This window comes from Colletotrichum phormii, assembly GCF_030913505.1.
Source record: "Colletotrichum phormii strain CBS 102054 chromosome Unknown BDP81scaffold_2, whole genome shotgun sequence".
In the NCBI taxonomy this organism is placed as follows: Eukaryota; Fungi; Ascomycota; class Sordariomycetes; order Glomerellales; family Glomerellaceae; genus Colletotrichum; species Colletotrichum phormii.
In genome coordinates, this window is record NW_026851444.1 from 1,452,712 (window position 1) to 1,473,111 (window position 20,400).

Consider the following 20,400-nt stretch of genomic DNA (forward strand, 5'->3'; position numbering starts at 1 on the left):
TTGTGCCTGCCGCTGCGTGTGCGACAGGGGCAATATGCATCTCATTAGCAAACAACCGAAATAGTGCTGGTGTTGGTGCCGGTGCATGAGGTGTTCTGGTTGGACGTCGCCATCAGAACACGGATTATGCCGAACTAGGTTACTAAACCGTTGGATCGCTGGTGGCAGTTGGTTGGGAAGCAAACATCGGCAATGATTGCTGCTCTTTTCCTTGCTCTCAGATTCCCGATCTAGATGATATCGTCACGGGTTTGCTGGGGCTCAAGTTAATTTCTGACATCGAATCGCACTTGATGGCCAGACGGACGAGAGATTCGAAGATGAGGGGTTATCAGCCTGTTATTGAGCTGGTGAAGCTAAGAGTGGCAAGTTGGCAACACTTTTGCAGTAGACAATGAGACATACGAGGAGCCGCGTCTGAATAAGAAAGTTTTGGCGCGCCGGAGCCCCGGGCTAGACTTGTCCGAGGAGGCCATCGTCGTCAGACCTTTCTGTGCCTCATGCATGAACCAGGGGATGCATCCAATGAGCCCCGATTCCCACTTTCCCGCCACCTTGGCGAAATGAATGGCCACTCCAAAACGTGGCAGGCTCGATATGCCGGTGCCGCAAACATGAGTTCAATGCCACTCCCACCTTTTGCTACCTTACCATCGAAATTTTAACCCAATTTTTGACTGGTCCCTCAGCCTTGGGATCCCTCAGTCTTGGGATGATCGCCTTCATATCCCCACTCCAACATGATTGCATATTCGCTCACTGCTTATGTATTTGCTAGAATAAACCGTCGGTGGCGCCTCAATCCTCCACGGCATCCCGGAGCAGAGCCCAAAACGTGTTTTGGATAATTTCTTGGCCAGTTTAGATGTGTCGTAGGGTATATGGCGTTAATTGCTGCCCGTAATAAACGGCGTCGTTTTTGCGACAAGATGATAACGACAAACACAATCTTTTCCAAATTTTCAGATACATCACCAGGAGGGATACATCCTGAATCATATCAAGTCTTGTGTGGTCTCCGTTATCGACAATCTGACAGTCTGACAGACGTGCATGGATGGAGCAGGCAGGCAATGGTCCTAGCATCAGATCCTTCCTTCTCAGGAAGTCCAAAAGAAAAGAAAGAAACCCACGGTTTCTTTTCCTGGAGAGACGAAAAAGTGGACCACATGGTGGACCGCAAGCACTGGTCAATGAGATACCCCGGGAAGCTTCGCCGAGGTCTGGGGCAACTCGGGCATCTCAATTGGCTTTCAGTGCTAGAGCAGGCATCTTTGGTTCCTAAAGCTTCTTCCTATTTCATCTGATGCTCTTGGTGCCATTTCGAAGACATCAAGATACCACGCAGCTCCATTTACCTAGATACTAGGCAAATGCTACTTCTTAAGCACCTCATATCAGAAGAAGGGCTGAGGCCATAGGCGTTAGCTTCCTCACAACTTGACCTATTTTCCGTTTAACAATTGCTTCCTGACCAAAGCTCTCAAAACCATGGCAGTTGACACAGCTCGTCTGCAGTCTTCTGCAGATGTATTTGTCTTCAAAGTAGACGTCGAAGTTTGGTAAATTTAGATCTCCATGTTCGTCAGTATTTTACCTTGTTTCTGACGAGAACGGAAGGGGTGTATCGAAGGGAGGGGAAGGATTCTTGTTCTTAGTGTGAAGTGGGATGTGTCTTGCTCTTAATGCATACTTATGTTGATTGCGGGAGCTAGTGATTGTGGGACAGGAACAAGTCAAAACGGCTTTTAGAACACTCCATGTGACTCCTATCTTGTAATAGTCACAAAGAAATCGTCAACTTTCTAAGTGGAAGCCGTTACAGTATTCGAGACCTAATTCTGTAATCTGTAATCATGCGGTACCTATTCTTTACAGTTGTCCTGTTCAACGTTCTAACTGAGACTGTTAGATCTCTGAGCAGTCGGCAGAAAAGATGGATCTGGAAGGCGGTATGGGTACTTACAAACGGCCCTTTCACTTATATACCACTTCTGGGAGATCGTGGGCTCTGCCCACAATCTCCTCCTTCCACCTCCAGACGCAGCAATAATAGACCATTATTGGCACTTCGTTCCAACCGTATGGTTGCCCTGCTGACGTGTATACCAACAGAGACTATTGAACTTATATTCCTACTCACTCTACAATTGCAACTTTTCTCGAAGCTTCGCCAAATTTTATCAGTCAAATTTCTCGTAAGACTTCGTAGACTGCGTGTACAGTGTAGAAAGTGCAAATCGTGAACTAAGGTGGCCTAGGTAGGCTACAGAGCACTTATCCCATCTATAGTTGAGACGCAAGCGACAAAAGCAAAGGGCCTCTCGCATCCCCATCTACATGTCTACATGCCAACGCATCATCTGTAACTACGTTTTCGGACGGACTACAGTGATTATTACAGAGATATCTCCATTTGCTTCCCTGATTACTATTTCCTTCTACGATACGAGTAATGCCCTGGCCTCGGAAGGTGGGGGAAGTGTACCAGCGTCACATTTATAGAGGTAGCAAAGACTTTGATAATCGAAGCTCCGCAGCTGATGGAAGTATCGTCAAATAATACAGTATTGACTGTTGTTGTCTCTGCTCAACATTGTTGGACGTCACATACCTCATTAGGCAAGATGTTGTGCATCATCTACCGAAGGCTGTGAACCTGCAAGCTGGCTGTTGCTCAGGGTTCTTGACTGGCTGAATATCGTGTAATTAATACTGTGTGATCCTCTCGTTCTTTTCTCTGACTCCAAAGTTGTGGTTCTGCACAAGGCATCAGACTACAAGCCATTCTGTCAGAGCCTACGAGGGATCTCCCAATCCAAACAGTGCATGTATCACGCCTCCTTCGCCGCCCTGCTCCTGACTCGTACTCTTTCAACCAGCTCTTCCCTTGAACTCGACCAATGATTCTCTTGCCAACTGCTCATTTTTCCTTGCGAAAAGACTGCATTTCAACCAAATGATACAACGGATTTCTAAATCTTCAAACCAAAGACTGCAGCTTGAATCCTTTTTAGTTTCGCCGATTACCAATCATCGACAGTTCACGGTTCAGTTGAGCAATCCGGTCGCCGAGCTACATCGAGTGGTCGACGATCTGACACGGCAAGAATAAGCTTCTGAAACTAAGATTGCGCATTTTATTATACTCTGCTCATTCCCCACTACTTGTGGCAGTGAGAATCTTCCCGTGAGAACCAGCCACTTAAGGTTCAAAATTGGATGAACCTGCGCCAAGTTATTTTTGTTGTCGGATTCCCCGGATATTAGGCCTAGGTTCTTGCTGTCGGGAAGCCTAACAGTCGGCAATAGCATGAAAACAATATGCAGTCAAGGAGCATAGACTCCACTCGAGGCCCGTATGTGTGAAAGTCAAAGACTGAATGATCGACAAATACGACGTATCGACGGTCTCGGTTTAGTGCACTCTTGGTATAAGAGCCTACCGGACATGCACATATGTCGCAGCTTCAGACTTCTCTGCATCAACTACTTGTCTCTCGTTTCTCATTGCCTTCGGTAATCTACACACTATCAATCTTTCCTCACTTCAAAAATCAATCAAAATGCGTACTTTCACCGTCGCTGCTGCTCTCCTGGTTGCCGGAGCTCAGGCTGCCCCTGCTCTTGAGAGCCGTCAGATCATCTACGGATGGTAAGTAACAGTCTCCCTCAAGCCACATAATCCAGTGCTTGGATTGCAAAGCCTCCAACTCTTACACCGGGTTGACAATTGGCAATAGCTACTTCTCCGGAGATGGCGTTGCCAACCAGTACGTCAGCGTGGGCCACGATAGCAAAGTGACCGGCACCAGCGGCAAGACCTACCTCATTGACTGCGGCACCACCTCGGGACAAATCGTCCCTAACGTTTTCGCCAAGTGCACTGTGGACGGCAAGCAGCCGGATGGCATCACCGCCAACAAGTCCGACAAGAAGTAAGTTATTGGAAAGACCCCGAAAATTAGAGAAAGCGGCTAACCAGTCACCTCATAGCGCGATCAACTGCCCCATTTCCTAGATGTTCACATGTCTTATTTCAAGTATAGTTAGAGTAGTAGACTTTAATCAATAATTGGTCTCACGGACCGGATAGAGTTACTCACACGTTCAATTCGCTCCTCAATCATCTGAATTACTTTGGTCTTTACGAGTTTGAGCATAGCTTTCTGGGTCACCAACCTAGTCATACTATTTGCTCCGGTGTCATACGCTCTAGGCTCTTGCCATGAAGTCTCCAAAAGCGACATTCTGCAAGTTTGCTAGACTAATTCAATATTCCGAGAAAACATGGCGGCGTGCTGCTACGGATTCACTCCCATAGTAGTTCGTTGCAATGGCGTATTTCAATAATTCGACTTATTGAGTGCCTTTCATAGCACATAACTTGGGGATGAGATAACATAGAAGGGTCACTGACAAATTCAGAAGCCCAACACTCAACTCACGTAGTAATTGCACTAAGTTGGCGGCCCGATACCGACTATCAACTTGAAGAAGAATCGGATTAGACCTATGCGAGTGGCAGCTGAACGTGGCGTTCCCGTAAGCAGATAAGTGCACTTGGTTATTTGACAACATCATTTTATTTTCTTCTGCATTGATGCCATCAATTATTAACCTACTTCAGGAAATAACTCAGAGGCATCGCACTCGACACCAAAATGTTTTTACACGTACTTGACGCCATAGCTGTAGATTTTAGAGAATACTGGCATACACTCACCCATACGTTATTACCTAGATACAGCTCCAAGCTGGGCAATGACATCAGCTACTGGTCAATTTATGATCAATACTTTGATCGGCTAGAGATTTTGGATAACGGCAAGGAACATTCTTTCGTCGATTTTGTCAATTTTGTCAATTTTCTCATGGTGAGACTCACCAACCACCTTGAAGCGAACACGCTGAACGAACACGGGGAGTTGCTCCTTAGATCCTAGCATCAATGCGGATCTCGGGCCTCTGTTGGCTTTGACATTGACAGCACAAGGGTATCCCACAAAAGAGTTGGCCGGAGTACATGAACGATGACACGGGCACAACTACACATCAGACGCATCAGACCAATCGCTAACAAAGAGCCGACCGAGGAAACACGAGAATTGGCCATACAGGGCCCAGAAGACGATGGCGAGTCGGCAAGGTCCGACGCAGTCGGTTTTGGGCCGAAGTTCATCGCCGCTAAGGTGCAGCTCTTCGATTACCCGTTTGGTCGACTGGTCTAAATTCGGTTGGAGAGCCGAAAACCAGATAGAAATCACAGCCCATTTACCACGGCCGAGATGATACGCCTTGCAGGACGCGCAACACATGTCAGAGATAACCATATTTTGCTGACAGGTCGTCCATAGTGCGGCAAGCCCTCTTGAAACTACCGCAGCCGGCATTCTTATGCGGTGCAGTCCAAGATCACCGTCTTCCATCATCTCCACCCCGCCAATGTCAAGTTAAGGGGACTGTCTCCGCTGTCTTCTTCCCGGATACGGGGGCCCGCTCTCTTTTCAAGTATCCACGGTTGGCTCTGCCGCGTCTGATTCAAGTCCCCGTTATACGTCACAACCGCTCGGCAGGTCCAGAGCGTCTGTCTATCCGAGGAGACTTATGCATTCCTTTCTGTTCCCGTTAGCATGAGGCACTTTATCAGCATCCATCCAGCGGCGGCGCATCATCGTCACAACACAAACAAGTGATGCAGAGAATCCAGAATCTGCAGCAAATCTGACTCTCGACTGATGCTCTTGAGCATTACTACAAGCGCTTTGTTGTCTTCAGCTACAGAAACTAACGAAGAACTCGAAGTGGCCGACTGAGGAAGTACTCAGCATTATTCTAGCGAAAACTACGGTACTTCAACAAGCATTTCAACGAGAGAGCCTTCCAACCTCTGAGCTTCGACGATGATTGTCCAAAAGACATGGCCGCAATACATTGCGGTGCGCGTGCTGATAATCATGATGAGGGACTTGGGACTCCTGGGCCTGACCTACTTTTACGTCGTATTTGCTTTAGGCGGCGTCAAGGCTGTTGCTCATCCAGTTTCCATCTTCATTGAGGTCATTGCCGCCATTGAAATTCTCTTTTACTTGCTCTTCTTCCTACCGTACAAACGATACCTGCAGACTTACAAGCCGTACACGCCGGCTCGAATGAGTCGTTCACAGCGCGCTCGACTATTCTCCAAGGCCTTGAGTCTGGTGCCGGATGGCGAGGAATTTGTTCGCATGTGGATGCTCAACGCACACATGGAGGATATACGCCGCGAAAGCCTAAAGGATTGGTTACTTTGGGCCTTGTTTGAACAGGACAATACAGCTGGCCGCCCTACCAAGGAAGTTGAGGCCGAACTCGAGGGGTACATCGACGATACTGAAGAAACGTTTGGGATCAAACTACGCCCAGGAAGAGGAAATGCAGAAGCCCTGAAACTCGCCTTCGACCCTGTAATGATCCAACATCGAAGCTTGCTCTACTACATGGTGAGTTGCTGACAACCGCTGTTTCCTTCGGAGACTTTCCGCGATATATGCCGGCACATGCGGCGTTTAACAACATTCTTTGTTTGTTGCCGCCCTTTGAACGATCAATGGACCTTTACTAACTAGATCTCTCCTTAGGTCATTGGACTTTTCGATAACCTGATGGCCTTGTATCTTCTGACCCAAGGCTACCGATACTACAAACAATCATTCTCAACTTTCTTCAAGGTTTTCCCGGTCCGATTCATCAACCTCTTCCCTTTCAAACAATCTGCAGCGAGCAAAATGTCTTACTGGTATCGACCTCACAAGTCAGCAACACAACGTCCCGTCGTTTTTATCCATGGCCTAGGAGTCGGCTTAATCCCTTACATGTTCTGGCTCCACACAATCCCTAAGGACGTCGGCATCCTCGCAGTTGAGATGCTACCAATCTCTTCCCGCGTCACCACGTGGCCACTGCCATCGACACCCGAACTCTGCGAGATGGTAGCAAAGTGTGTGGCACAGCAGCGAGCTTCGCAGCCAGCGCCCGGGGTCGGAGAACGTGGAGCATGGGATGACTTTGTTCTAATTGGGAACAGCTACGGGACGTTGTTGATGGGCCAACTACTACAAAGAGCAGATTTCGCTCCGCGGGTTGCTGCATCCATCTTAATAGACCCAGTGTCTTTGCTTCTTCATCTGCCTGATGTTGCTTTCAACTTCACTCGCCGGGAGCCTACACCATCAATCCGTGGAAGAACAGGACACGGCAACGAATGGGAGATATGGTGGGCAAGTGCAACCGATGCCGGGACGGCGTACACACTTGCTCGAAGGCTCTGCTGGAGGGAGTCTCTAATGTGGCGTGAGATGCTCACGCCAAGCCTGCGAAATGTCGAGGCTGGCTACTATGCATCTGGCTCTCCAGAAGAAATTGCGATATTCGGCAACGGCGTGCAAGCCGGAATGCGCAGCACTGTTGTCTTGGGAGGAGAAGACTGCGTGACTAACCCAAGAGCAGTAGCAAGCTATGTCTACTCCGGAGACGTGAAGTGGACGATGGACGATTTAGAGTCGTGGAAGCAGTACGAGTGGAGCGGAACAGAGGAGTTGGAGTTGATGTTCTTGGATGGAAAGGATCATGGGCAGGGCATCATGGTACCTTATCCGTACAAGCCTATTCAGACAGTCATCGAGACATATTGCCGGCGGGATGACGGATTTAAAGCATTTGGGGACAAGTTTATAGGTGGACCTGAGAGTATTTATGGCCTACGAGTACACAGAGATGAGGTTGTAGAGCTGAAGAATCTCTAAGTCGAGACTACAGTTCAGGATTGTTTTCGTTTAAAGAGGCTCGGAGCCTTGAGCGACTTTGTTGATAAGGTACTTAATCTTTCAACACATTTGTTCTTTAACTTGTATAGGTACTCAAATGCCCTCAGAAATAATTGTTAAACTTATGCTGAGCTCAATGCAAGAGTTTGCATCCAGTGAAACCATATCGTAGAATAATCAAGCGTCGTAATTGATCAGAAGTTGTCTTGTACAACACATCATCTTTATCAGATTAGGATTGCAGTTGTGCACGTGGGAAGTGTCATCACAGTATCCCTGCCATCGAGGTGCTTAAGCATTAATAGTCCAAATGAATATCTTCAACAAGGACTGATCACATTGCAGCTTGTAACAAGGATTGTAGATTGGTCTAAATACAAATACAAGTACCGTTAACTGATTATACGGTTCGATAGAGAGATACAAACAGGCTCTACGAAACTGGCACTTCGACTTCGATAACACTGAAGTAGTCGGGTGGCTTCTTCCAAAATTTGATGACTCTGAGACCGGCTGAGTCAAGCAAAGCCAACCACTGCTTCTCAGTGCGCTCTTTCCCGGACACGTATACCATCATGCCTATATCAAATGCTGTGGTATTCACTTGGCTCTTATTATCGTCCAGAACTTGGTCATGAATCAACAACCTGCTGTAACCAGGCTTCATGGCGCTTTTCTGCGTCTCTAATATCTTGAGGGCGAGGTGATCGGACCAATCGTGAATGATATGGTGCATGTAATATGCACGAGCATCTGTATCATACATCAACGCTGAGTTTCAAATAACAGATCGATGGACTCACGCTTCACTGGTTGTGGCTCAAAGAAGCTGTATTCCAACTTTTTTACCGTATCGGGAAGGAGGGCTTTCTCCTTCGCGTCACTGATGACTGACTGAAGATCTTCGAGGTATAACCTTGAACCTTCGTTTGGATAGGCTTTGTAAAAGCGTAAGAGATCATGACCGATGCTGCCACCAATATCCACGAGAAGCGGGAGACTCGGGTCTGATCCGTCGACCAAGTTGCGGTGAGGGTATATGTCCGTCCATGGTTGCTCTTTGTTCGTAGATGCCTTCTGTACGATGTTGAACATCTCACCTATTTTGGGATTCTCGCTCAGATAAGACCACATGTCTCCGCTGTGCCCAGTGGATTTCCGGATGATTGTGTTCGTGGCATCGGAGGGATCCTTGTAACCTGTTTCTGCCAGATAATCGGGCAAGGTACCAAATGCGCGACGGCCAACCGCGTAACTGCGGGGCTTAGAACAAGAAATACTTCGACTTGGTAATCAAGTACTCACTAGAAGTTGAGGAGACCGTCAAAGTCTGGCTTTGCTAGTTCCATGCAGAAATGGTTCGGCTTGAACTTCTCTACTGGGACTTGTTCCATCAGACCGTTTGCTGCCAGGCTACGGAGAAACCTGTCTGTAGTCAATATGTTAGTTGCATTCGAAGATGTCTCTCAGTATACATGCGTGGCACCGATGATACTCACGGAGGAGCTGAGGATCACAGTCCCCAACAAGGCCTGCGAGTTGGTCACTCGTCATCGGGACAAACCCTTGTTCTTTCCACTTCATCATCAAATTCAAGTCTTTGATGACTTTGACCCCCGCAGTGACAGCCGGCTAAGATTAAGTTAGCATACTATTACGATGCTTGAAATCTGATATCCGTGTTGCGTAGGCTTTACCTGATTCATATGAATTCTGACGTAGGTATCCCACGGGGTTTCCAGCCTAGCAATAACCTCGTACGTTGCTAGAAGTGCATTCATTCGATCCTCCTCTGTTGGAAAAGAAGATGCTGTAATACTCCTCACCGCGCGCAGGTAGTCTTGACCGTGGTTAGATTCGCCGTTCATATCTCCACCTGCTCCGGAAGCCATAATGTTTGATTTGATATTTCTTGTGAGTGTAAGTAATATTTTCCCGACAGTAGAGTGCAATATTCGTTTTGAAGAGTGTAGGTCAAGCGTAATGAATTCCAGGGTTTTCCTCTGATGAAAAGGATATATATACACAGGGTAAACTGCGACACACTGTCTAGTACCTAAATACCTAGGCAAGCTTCATGAACCATTACACAACCAAAGGATCCGGCGACGGAGATTTCACGCGACCGTATTACCCCGAACGGAAAGTATAAGCCTTCACGCGCCTTCGCCTTCAAGCCTGGGGCCGAAGCAAGATACTGCTAGTTTTTCCGCGTCCAGTCACATTTGCACGGTTACTCCGGAAGTCCGTCCAGAAAATAATCTCTAATGTGCTTAACTCCTAAATATTATCGAGCAATCAGGATGCTTGATTGCAATCGAAATATCAACTAGTACTCCGAGCTTACCTTAAAATAGACGGGACCTCGAATGGACTGTTTCGCTTGGAAACTCTAATCAGATGTGAAGTATGACTGAGCGAGCTTGCCAACCAGATCACAGGACGGGATGTCGTACAGACTCTGGTCTTAAAGAGCTCAAACTGTCTGATAATATGTGACCCAGCATTAGCTAAGTAGCAAGCGCAAAGGCATCTAGTCCCTCGTCTTTCGCCATCATACGAAGACCTTTCGAACCAAACGGTCACCGCAGTTGCAAAGACACGACCCGAGCCCAGGGGCTATGTCACGTTGTGCATACTGTGAGAACCAAAATGATCACACCTCATATGCAAATGCCAGTGGCCTTCGCCGCTTCAAGGATAGCACATCCAGCGGTTTCTAACATCAGATTGAGGCTTGAACCTTTTGTTGGTTGATCGCAGGGATTATACAGCGGTGATTAACTGATTTGAAGCCGCGAAGTGCGCCAAACGCGCGCAAGATGATGTCATCTGATAACAGAAAGTTCCATTACAAACCTTGAACCACCTCAGCTCGCAGTTCATGCTCCTTCTTCAACCGAGAAAACAACAGGAAGACGTTTCACACCGGCAATCATGATGTGATGTCGAAGTTTCTATGTAACTCAACCTACCCACTTTTCGCCATCCCCCCCTTTTCGCCACCCCAAAAATGCCTCCCAGTGTTACGACCCAACATGCATAAGCAAGACCAGGACCTGCCCCGCAGGCTTGCGGCGGCTACGGCACACCATATATGCACAAGTCACGGGAACACATGTGTCACCCCACGGAATGGAAGAACTATGGAACAAGTCACGTGATGATAAGATAAAGAAACCCGTATGCCAAGGATACGGAACCCGCTGGGAAAACATACGGATAAAGGATATTGTGGGAACAAACGGCAATCGCTAGGTATACACGGAGCCGAGCTATGTCACGTGCCTTCGGCACGTGACACACCTCAGCTCCCTCCTTCCATATCACGAGCCTTCGCGTTTAGATACTCTCCTTAAGAACAATAACAACAACAAGAACACCAGATTAACCCAACGATATTGCTACCGATCGCGATACCAGGAATACCTGTGTGACTAACCTGTGGTACACGCAAACCAACAGATATATTTAGGATCAGGACTTGTATCCCATCGAGTGCTGACTGACGCCATTTTTGCCAAGCCCCAAAATTCCCACTATTTACACTTTATTACCCCGCATTTAAAGGGGTACATTGACGATACAACATTTACCACTATGCTCTTTTACCTGTTATCACTACTATTACTATCATTTCAATTGATGCTGCAATGTCTTCTAGTGATTCTGATACCTCTATTGCTTCTAAAACTTCTATTACTTCTGTACTCAGCACTATAGTAGTTGAGGTCTACCCAGAAGACCTAGCTGCTGCTTGTAATACAGCTTGTAAGCCAGACGGCTGTGACGAAGCCACAGTCCGGCCCTGTGAACCTCCGGCTACCGAGCATGGCCCTCCGGGCTCCTTCCGGCCCTTGAAGTACCAGCCCGGGCCCAAGAGGTCCGGGGGCTGCCGGCAAGCCCGCTGGAACTATTCCTCCAATACGTTCCGCAAGACCTCGTGGAGCAGTGGGCCCAGTGGACGAATACAGCACCGCCGTCGTCTAAAGAGGGCCCCTGGCTTAGAACGTCCAGAGTGTATAAGTGGTGGGAGACCTCAATAGAAGAGATCTACCTCTTCCTAGGGATCTTATTACATATAGGGATCCATAGGGAATCTAGATTATCAACCTACTGGTCAACCCAACAGCAGAGGGAGGATCCCATCCACCTATTTACGCGGTTTATATCCCGGGACCGTTTCCAACTACTGTTCCGGCGACTGCGGATATTCAATACTGCGGAATTCCAGCCCAGCCAGCCCGACGAGCCCGTCCAGCCCGTCCAGCGCGGGGGCCGGGGCCGGGGCCGGGGACGGGGACGGGGACGGGGCCAGGCCCGGGATCGAATGCCCGATGTATACCAAAAGGTTAACCAGTGGTCAGCCCATATCCAAAAGACTGGGGATTCCTTTTATACAACTGGTTCAGATCTTACAGTTGACGAGGCTATGGTCCGATTTGAGGGTCGATCTCTTGAGACAACGACGATTAAAACGAAACCCATCCCAACTGGGTATAAGATCTGGATCCTTGCCCAGTCTGGCTACTGTATACGGTGGCTATGGCACGTACACGGAAAGGGCCCATACGCATTGGTTCCCCAGGCACAGCCCGCCCAGCCCAGCCAGCCCAGCCCAGCCAGCCCGCCGGGCCAGCCGGGCCAGCTGCTGGAAAGCTGGCCCAGTTGACACCAACACAGCAGGTAGTAACTACCCTTATTTCCCTACTTCCAGCTGCAACCTACCACGTCTTTTTAGACAACCTCTTCTCCTCTGTACGTCTCTTTAGTACCCTACGGAAACAACAGGTTGGTGCTTCTGGTACCTGCCGGAAGGATAGTGGGATAGATGAGATTCTAGTTGATGAGAGAGAGACTGAAGGACGGGATATCCCCTGGGGCAAAATACACTGTATCCCTACGTTAGATGGGGAGGTAAGCTACTAGCCAGCCTAGCCCAGTATATCCAGCCCAGCCTAGTTAACTAGTGAATAGGTCAACCAGTTCACCTGGAAGGATAATGCCCTCGTACTATTCCTGTCAACTGTCTTCCAGAGCAGCCAGGTTATTCGAAGCCGCCGTCGCCCAGATGGGGATACTGCTGCTAAAAAGGCTGCCCGGCAAGTCTTTGGCCCAGACGTCCGCAAGGACCTTCCAGTCCCTAGGGCAATCGATGAATACAACCACAAGATGAATGGGGTTGATGTGAGTGACCAGATGAGGTCTTATTATCAATACGGTCACCCTATTCGGCGAGGGGGCTGGCAGTCCCTGGCCTGGAATTTCCTGCTGGAAGTAGTAGTTGTGAATAGCTTCTTATTACAGCTCTGGGGTAGCCCTAGGTGGCAGAAGGTGGAATCCAACTATCAATGGCGGCAGTTACTAGCAGCCCAGCTTATTCAACGGTTTGGACCATTAGCAGGCGGGCGTAGACTATCACGACCTAGACGTACAGACATGAGGAATACCTCTATTCCATGGGAACAGCATACAAAAGGGTCACGGAAGGTTAATTCGCCTTGCTCTTATTGTAGTAATCTGAGGGCAATAAGAAACCGCCAGACTCTAGGCGAGATATCTGGGAATACCCTCATGCGGCGTAAATATACGAGGAAGGGCTGCTTAGACTGTAACGTACCTTTATGTACCCAGGGGAATTGTTGGTACCTCTGGCATACGCAGAATATGTAGGCAATAGAGGTACTGTAACCCTATTGGTTAACTCTATAGATTTCCAACCCCTAATTGGCTCTACCCCACCTCTTGGCAAAATGAGGTGAGTTAGCACCCGATGGGATAGGAAGTTTGTCCTAGAGCCCGGCTCGAGTCCATCCTATCCCATCGAGTGCTGACTGACGCCATTTTTGCCAAGGGCGGGGTAGAGCCAATAGGAACTTCCCAGCCTATTAGACTTATCCAATGATTCAACAGGATTTCCAGTACTTCTATTCTCTATATGTTTTGTGTATGCCAGAGGTACCAGCAGTCTCCCTTCATACATAAAGGTACATTACAGTCTAAACAGCCCTGCCGAGTTTTTCTTACTTGCTGCGTGAGGTTATTCCTAGATATCTCGCCTAGAGCCTGGCGGGCTCTTAATGACCCCCTATTACTACAATAAGAGCAAGGCGAGCATACCCCCCTTGACCCCCTACGATGCTGCTCCCATGGAATAGAGGTATTCCTCTTGTCTGTAGCCCGTCTAGGTCGTGAAAGTCGTCGTCCGCCTGCCAATGGTCCAAACCGTTGAATAAGCTGAGCTGCAAGCATCTTCCGCCATTGGTGATGAGTTTTTACCTTCTTCCAACTCGGGCTGCCCCAGAGCTGTAGTAGGAAGCTATTCACAACTACCACTTCTAGCAGGAGATTCCAGGCAATTGACTGCTAGCCCCCTCGGCGAATAGGGCAACTTCCCTCTCGCCTAATTTTTATTGGCATCTACTGTTAGTGTAATAAGTGGGCTACTACTAAAATCCTTAATAGCTGAAAACCCTTTACCTCTCCTCCGGTGCTCTCCCACGATGGCCTCGTAGCCTCCGGCGGGCTCTGGACCGTTGCCGGCCTCCTCGGCTGGCCCTGATCGAGGCTCTGGACCCTCTTTAGAGCCGCCCCTATCCTCAAGGGCTAAACGCCGCCGCGAAACCGAGGCCTAGCCACTCCGGCCTAGCCTCGTGGGAAGCCAGCCCGACGCCCTAATAACAACCCCCTTAACGGCTAAGGGGCCCTTGATTATGACTTGGACAGCTACTGGAGCTGTCCTTATAGCTCTTAATGAAGAGGCTAAGTACTATGAAGCCCGAAAGGACGTTTTTATGGCTATTGTTTAGTCTGTGGATAACGTGATCTCTTGCTTTGAGGGGCCTAGGAAGTAGATTGTAAAAGAAGTTATAACCTATGTAATCTAAGCCTTGAAGAGGATTATGGGTAACGAGACTACGGCTCCGGCTCCGAGCCGGAAATGGACTGACGTAGTAGCCTCGGCTTCAACTATAGCCGTGGCCGTAGCCCCGACCCGTACCCGAATCCCTACCCGGCCCGAAGTCTAGATATAGAGTCTGACGGAGACCCGGGCCTAGGCTCTATCCTAACCGAAGGAGGACCTCCGGGTCTTTACCCGTATCCTAGAAGAGGGCCTAGCGGCTGCTAGGAAGCACGCCCCCTTTCCCCTACGCCGGACAGTCTGCTAGGCCCTTAGGCTCCAGCTGGTAGATATCCCATATATCTACCATATTGTAACTGGCTACTTACTGAGACCCCTGAATAAGCAGGTCTAGTAAGCCCTCCTTGTAAATAAACAGAAACTAGTAGAGTGTCTTGGAGCTTATAAGGTTGAGACCCTTACTAAGTGGTTTACTTACGTCGTCCTACGTTGCCTTGCTAAGATGTGGACTCTTGATGGCGACGCCCTTGACCTAGCTACTCTGGTAGAAGATGAGGTCCTTGCCTAAATAGGACGTAAGCCTACCCGGGACCAGCAGTCCCGGCTAGGTGTAAACCCTATTATAAACGAAGTCTCCTGGGTCATCTCCTTCTCTGTGGAAGTACCACCCTTTAGACTGTTTAACCAAAGCAGCAGGTCTCAGCTTATCCAAAAGAAGAAGACCCTAATCAGACATGATCCTGGATGCCAGGGATATTATTCGAACCGATAATGTCACCGATAGCTACTCTGTAGCAACTGTAGTAGGCCCTCGGGATCCCACGAGACTGGGCCCTGTATAGCTAGACCGAAGTGCGCCAACTGCTCCGGCCCCTTCCAAGCTAACCATAAGGACTGTCTAGCAAGGCCCCTAGTGGTTAATAGCTCCCTTACCCTCCTAGACCGGAAGAAACTCTCCCGGATCCGTAAGGCTGGTCAGAAGGCCTATGAGGCCCTATATCAGAGCAGCCAGGCTGGCACCTAAGCTAGCAACACCTAGCAACCTAGTAATAGCCTAACGAGCCATCAGCCCGGCTCAAAGCGCCTACGCGCCCCTACCCCTACCTAGGACTTAATTGTTATAGCGGACGTTAGTGATGTGACTAGCTGTAGTAGCATGGATGAAGATGAGAATGGAGCTGAAGTAGAAGGGCTGCAAGCCCCTGACGACCCAGTCCTACCCCCCCTACCCAGCCAACCTACCCTAGCTACCTCAAGCAGCAGGGCTCAGCGGGTGGCGCAGAAGCCTGATTACAACGTTATTAATGCCTATACCCACCTCGACCTCGACTCAGAGCAGTAGGCTCAGGCCAGCCTCCCCACGGGTACTACGAGTCGCCTAGTATAACGTAGGGAAAAGAAGCCCAGCTCATATAGCTCTCCTAGAGCTCTACTGGGCGGATCAGATCGATATAGTACTGATCTAGGAGCCCTGGATAGGCTATAGAGATAAGATGTAAATTAACATATACCCAGGCTATAACTCTTATGTACTAGTTGATTTCTGGAATAATAGAGACATAAGGCCTAGGGTTATGACCTATATATATAAGGGTCTAAGGCTGTAAATATAGCAATAAAGACCTACCTAATTAAGAGATATCCTATGGGTAAAGGTTAGTAACTTTATTATTATAAATATCTATAGGCCGCCGGGCGAGCTTAAAAACCATATAATAAGTGCCCTCTTGGGCTATTAACCGCTAGTAGGAGCCCTTATAGTTATGGATTTTAATGCTTATTGTCCTTACTGGGAACCCGGCGCCCGTAGCCGGAACCGGGGAGATGATATTGTAGAATGGGCCGAAGGCAATAATCTGGAATTTATTGGGGAAGCTGGGGCTCTAACCTATACTTATGGGTATACCCTCGATCTAACCTTTTCAAATATCCCCTTTATAGAGGCCTATATTAGCCCATACCTATACCTAGGGGCAGACTACCAGGCCATTATAATAATTATTCCTCTAGGCAAAGTCTAGGCATAGAGACGCTAGATGTTACGAGCAGGACAAGGCAACCAACTGTGGCACAAAGCAAAAGCTTCGATAATGATGACTCCGGCATCATTGTCCCTTGTTCTGCATTATATAGCTACGCGCCCACAGTGATAAGTTGCGGCGGGCGTAACACTAGATTAGCCATCTCTTAGTCCTAGACACGGCCCTACCTCGACTTGCCGATTTAGTAAAGGTAGGAGTCTTAGCCCTACCTACCTTAAGGGAGAAACCTATTCTAGTAGAAATAGACTCCCTAGCTACCTAACTAGTTAGCCTCCTTTCTATAGCTATCTAGGCGGTAGGGAAGAGACGAATTAACCAGGGTAGGGGAGCCCCCTGGTGGACAGAGGAGTGCTTAGAAGCCCACTAAGCGATTATTGAAGCTAGGCGCTAATAAGCCTAAGAGCCTGGGCTGGTTATACCGCTGCCTATCCTTGAGGAGTAGAAGGCCTTTCTGATTATAGTTGAGAAGGCAAAACGTGCCTACTGGGCTGCTAGGATTGAGGAGGCTGGGTCTAACCAGGGCCTTTATTAAGTACTAAGCTGGCGTAAGTCCAGCTTAGCTATTAAAGCCCTACCGCTAGTAGTAGACGGATAGGCAGTTGATAACAGCTATGATAAAGCACAGGCCCTACGGAAGGCCTTACTAGAGAGATTTGACGCTGCAGACGACCTACCTGGGAACCCTTTCACTGTTCCTGTAGTGGCAAGGCGTCTAATACCCTGGTAGTAGGTAGTTAGTATAGAAGAAGTGCGCCAGGCGACTCTTATAAAGGCCATAACCCCTGAGATTGATAGGATTATTATAAAGTTACTATAATGTACTTAGGGCTTGATAGCTGTACCTATATAGCAGCTCTTTTAGGCCTGCGTTTAAACGGGCTACTTCCCTAGGACCTTCCGCAAAGTAGAGGTTATTATGATCTAGAAGCCGGGGAAAATAGATTTCTTAAAGACTGGATCCTGGTGTCTGATCTCCCTTTTATCCTGCTTAGGTAAAGGCTTAGAGCGGCTAATAGTAAAGAGGATGGTATACCTCTGTTACGAGCTGGACAAGGCAACCAACTGTGGCACAAAGCAAAAGCTTCGATAATGATGACTCCGCATCATTTTCCCTTGTTCTGCATTATATAGCTACGCGCCCACAGTGACAAGTTGCGGCGGGCGTAACAACCTCACTATCTTAGAAGGAGTTGCTAGCCTATAGTAGATTAGGGCATTGCTAGAAAGGGCTATAGTCGACCTAATAACCTGTCTAACCTATAAGATAAAAAGCGCTCTAGATTTAGGGCTTACTATAACTTTAGTAATAATGGACGTTAAGGGGGCGTTTGATTCTGTTCTACAAAATCGATTTATTATTAGGCTACGGTAGTAGGGCTGGCCTGGTAGCCTGATTAGGCTGATCTTTATCTTTACCTCTAGCCGAACTGCTCGGGTTAGGCTAGAGGATATTATTATAGAGGACTTCCCCCTATCCTGTGGGCTGCCGCAAGGCTCCCTACTATCCCCGATACTTTTTTTATTATATATAGCCGATAGTTATCCTAGCTGATAATTAAAAGCTTTGGTTTGGCTATGTAGATAATATAGGTCTATTAGCTATTAGCCCGATACTAAAAGATAATGCTATAGCCTTAGGTGTCACAGACCCGCTGTCCTAGACCCCAACCTTGAGGTTGGTGTTGAGTAATCCGGTGGCCGGGTTACGTAAGCCTGAGGCTGGATAAAACTCTGCATCCTGTATTCTGTCGCGCATGTCCAGAGACGTAGCTCCTTGAAACGTAGCTCCTTGAGCTACGTCTTGTCAACAGAGCCTGTACCTGCTTAGGATAGAGCCTGCCCGTAGCAATAGATTGTCTGATCCGCCTGCCCAGCATCCACCTGCCAAACAACCTGCCTGCTACCGTGACATTAGGCCAGGATATTACTTATATCCTCAACTGGGGCACTGATAATAAGGTTGCCTTTGACCTAGCTAAGTGCGAGGTAATCTACTTTAGTAGTAAGTATAACTAGATAAGTGTTGGAACAGCAAAGGCTGATAAGGAGTAATAGGCAGGTACCATGGGCTGGCTGGCACCTGCCCTGGGCGAAGTGGGACAACTGGCTTAGTCATCACGGCCGGATAAGGGTGGGGCAACCACCCAGGCCGTCACTACCTACTTCGACCGACTCCTGCCTACAATGTAAGATAGAACAACAAGAAGAACAAGCAATAGGATCACCAACAGACGAGTGATAATTGCCACCACTATTTGTCGTATACGACCCCGTGAACCAACAATATCTATTCAGGCTGAGCTGCGTCTCGTCTGATAATGTACAAATCGAACAATCGAACAGAATCCTACCCTACCGTGCCGTGTCTGCCTACTCAAATTTTCAGGCTACTCTAATGAGCCTCATCAAGCCTCAATTCCTCGTAGTTTGGCAAATTCCACTTCACCGCACTCTCCTTCAGAACCCACTTGCCAAGGTTCATGTGGAAGAAAGAGACAATTCCAATAATCCAGTACAAGATAGCCATCCCTATCGGTCCAGTCGGCCAAAGCTTATAGACGAGAGCGTCATCGGTGATACCTTCCTGCACTTGATCCATGAAAGGTCGCATCTTTCTTTCGTATTCGTCTAAAGCCGTTTCAATGCCGTCCTGGCCCCGTGAAGATCCGCAGCATTTCCCGATCTCTCCAGCCAAGACGTAGGCGCCGACAATCGCCGACGTTGTGCCCATACCCGTCATGGATGATGGGCCATACGCCGCGTCTCCGAGAAGGGCGACATGGCCCTCGGACCAGTGGTCAATCTTGACCAAGCCGATTTGCTCGCAGTAAAAGTCTTTGGAATCCATCATCGCATCCAGGAAATGGTCCACTTGCCATCCTGCGCCCTTAAACGCCTTCGCAACAACGTCCTTCACCTCCTTCCCGTGAGTTCGCCGAGCGGTTTGAAACTCCTCATCGTGAGATGTGAAGAAAGCGTACGCCTGAATCGCTTCCGGGCTGTGTCTTCGAGTCATTAATATCCGGCTATTGGTCGCAAAATAAGCCGTAGAGTAGTACTCTTCGCCCTTCTCGATCAGTCGCGGGATCGTGAAGTAAGAGGCATGAATACCCCTGAGCGGGTAAAACCCGTCAGAGGCTTCGGACTTCAGCATCATCTTGCGCGTACGTGATCCTTGTCCATCAGCACCGACCAGCAGGTCGTAATGATCCGTCTTGCCGTCCTTGAAGCGTACATTTACGCCACCGTTACTCTGGTCGAAGCTTTCCACGGAAGTACCAAATATGTACTTGGCGCGGCCCTTGGTGGCATCGTAGAAGAGGCGACACAAATCTCCTCTCATAATCTCATACTCGGAGGTAAAGTCTTGCACTCCGTTTCCCGAATAGTTCATCGGAAAGTGGCCTCGCCTCCTGCCGGAACTGTCGACGAACTGGAGACCTTGCTCGGGGACCGATTTGGCGCGGAATGCCTCTTCGAGACCCATTCGCTTCAAGACTTCAATGCCGTGGCCCCGGAGGTCAATTTGAAGTCCTGTAGCGCGGAGAGTAGGGAACCATTCGACCACGGTGACTTCATGGCCGAGTTTGACCAGCCAGAAGGCGAGGGACCCTCCAGCGATTCCACCACCGCTGATAAGAATCTTCAAAGGGGAAGACATCTTGGGCTGAATGTTGTGATTGCCGAGAAA

At 48.6% G+C, this 20,400-nt stretch overlaps 4 protein-coding genes across 4 annotated transcripts; 2 read left to right on the plus strand and 2 right to left on the minus strand.

Annotated features, from left to right (window-relative positions):
* Positions 1 to 3,566: 3,566 nt before the first annotated feature.
* BDP81DRAFT_445335 (uncharacterized protein) lies at positions 3,567 to 4,021 on the plus strand (the record flags this gene model as incomplete). Its single annotated transcript, XM_060591944.1, has 3 exons — positions 3,567 to 3,655; positions 3,744 to 3,938; positions 3,997 to 4,021. The coding sequence occupies 3 exons, from the start codon at positions 3,567 to 3,569 to the stop codon at positions 4,019 to 4,021; spliced, it is 309 nt and encodes a 102-aa protein (XP_060450566.1).
* Positions 4,022 to 5,903: 1,882 nt separating this feature from the next.
* BDP81DRAFT_389612 (uncharacterized protein) lies at positions 5,904 to 7,784 on the plus strand (the record flags this gene model as incomplete). Its single annotated transcript, XM_060587290.1, has 2 exons — positions 5,904 to 6,482; positions 6,621 to 7,784. The coding sequence occupies 2 exons, from the start codon at positions 5,904 to 5,906 to the stop codon at positions 7,782 to 7,784; spliced, it is 1,743 nt and encodes a 580-aa protein (XP_060450567.1).
* A 454-nt stretch (positions 7,785 to 8,238) lies between these two features.
* BDP81DRAFT_457368 (S-adenosyl-L-methionine-dependent methyltransferase) lies at positions 8,239 to 9,673 on the minus strand (the record flags this gene model as incomplete). The annotated part of the gene is made up of 5 exons (XM_060593274.1): positions 8,239 to 8,558; positions 8,609 to 9,060; positions 9,111 to 9,234; positions 9,305 to 9,437; positions 9,503 to 9,673. The coding sequence occupies 5 exons, from the start codon at positions 9,671 to 9,673 to the stop codon at positions 8,239 to 8,241; spliced, it is 1,200 nt and encodes a 399-aa protein (XP_060450568.1).
* Positions 9,674 to 18,727: 9,054 nt separating this feature from the next.
* Positions 18,728 to 20,370, minus strand: BDP81DRAFT_497299 (uncharacterized protein; the record flags this gene model as incomplete). The annotated part of the gene is made up of 1 exon (XM_060595450.1): positions 18,728 to 20,370. One exon carries the CDS (start codon positions 20,368 to 20,370, stop codon positions 19,102 to 19,104), a length of 1,269 nt encoding a protein of 422 aa, XP_060450569.1. The 3' UTR covers positions 18,728 to 19,101.
* Between the last annotated feature and the right edge of the window lie 30 nt (positions 20,371 to 20,400).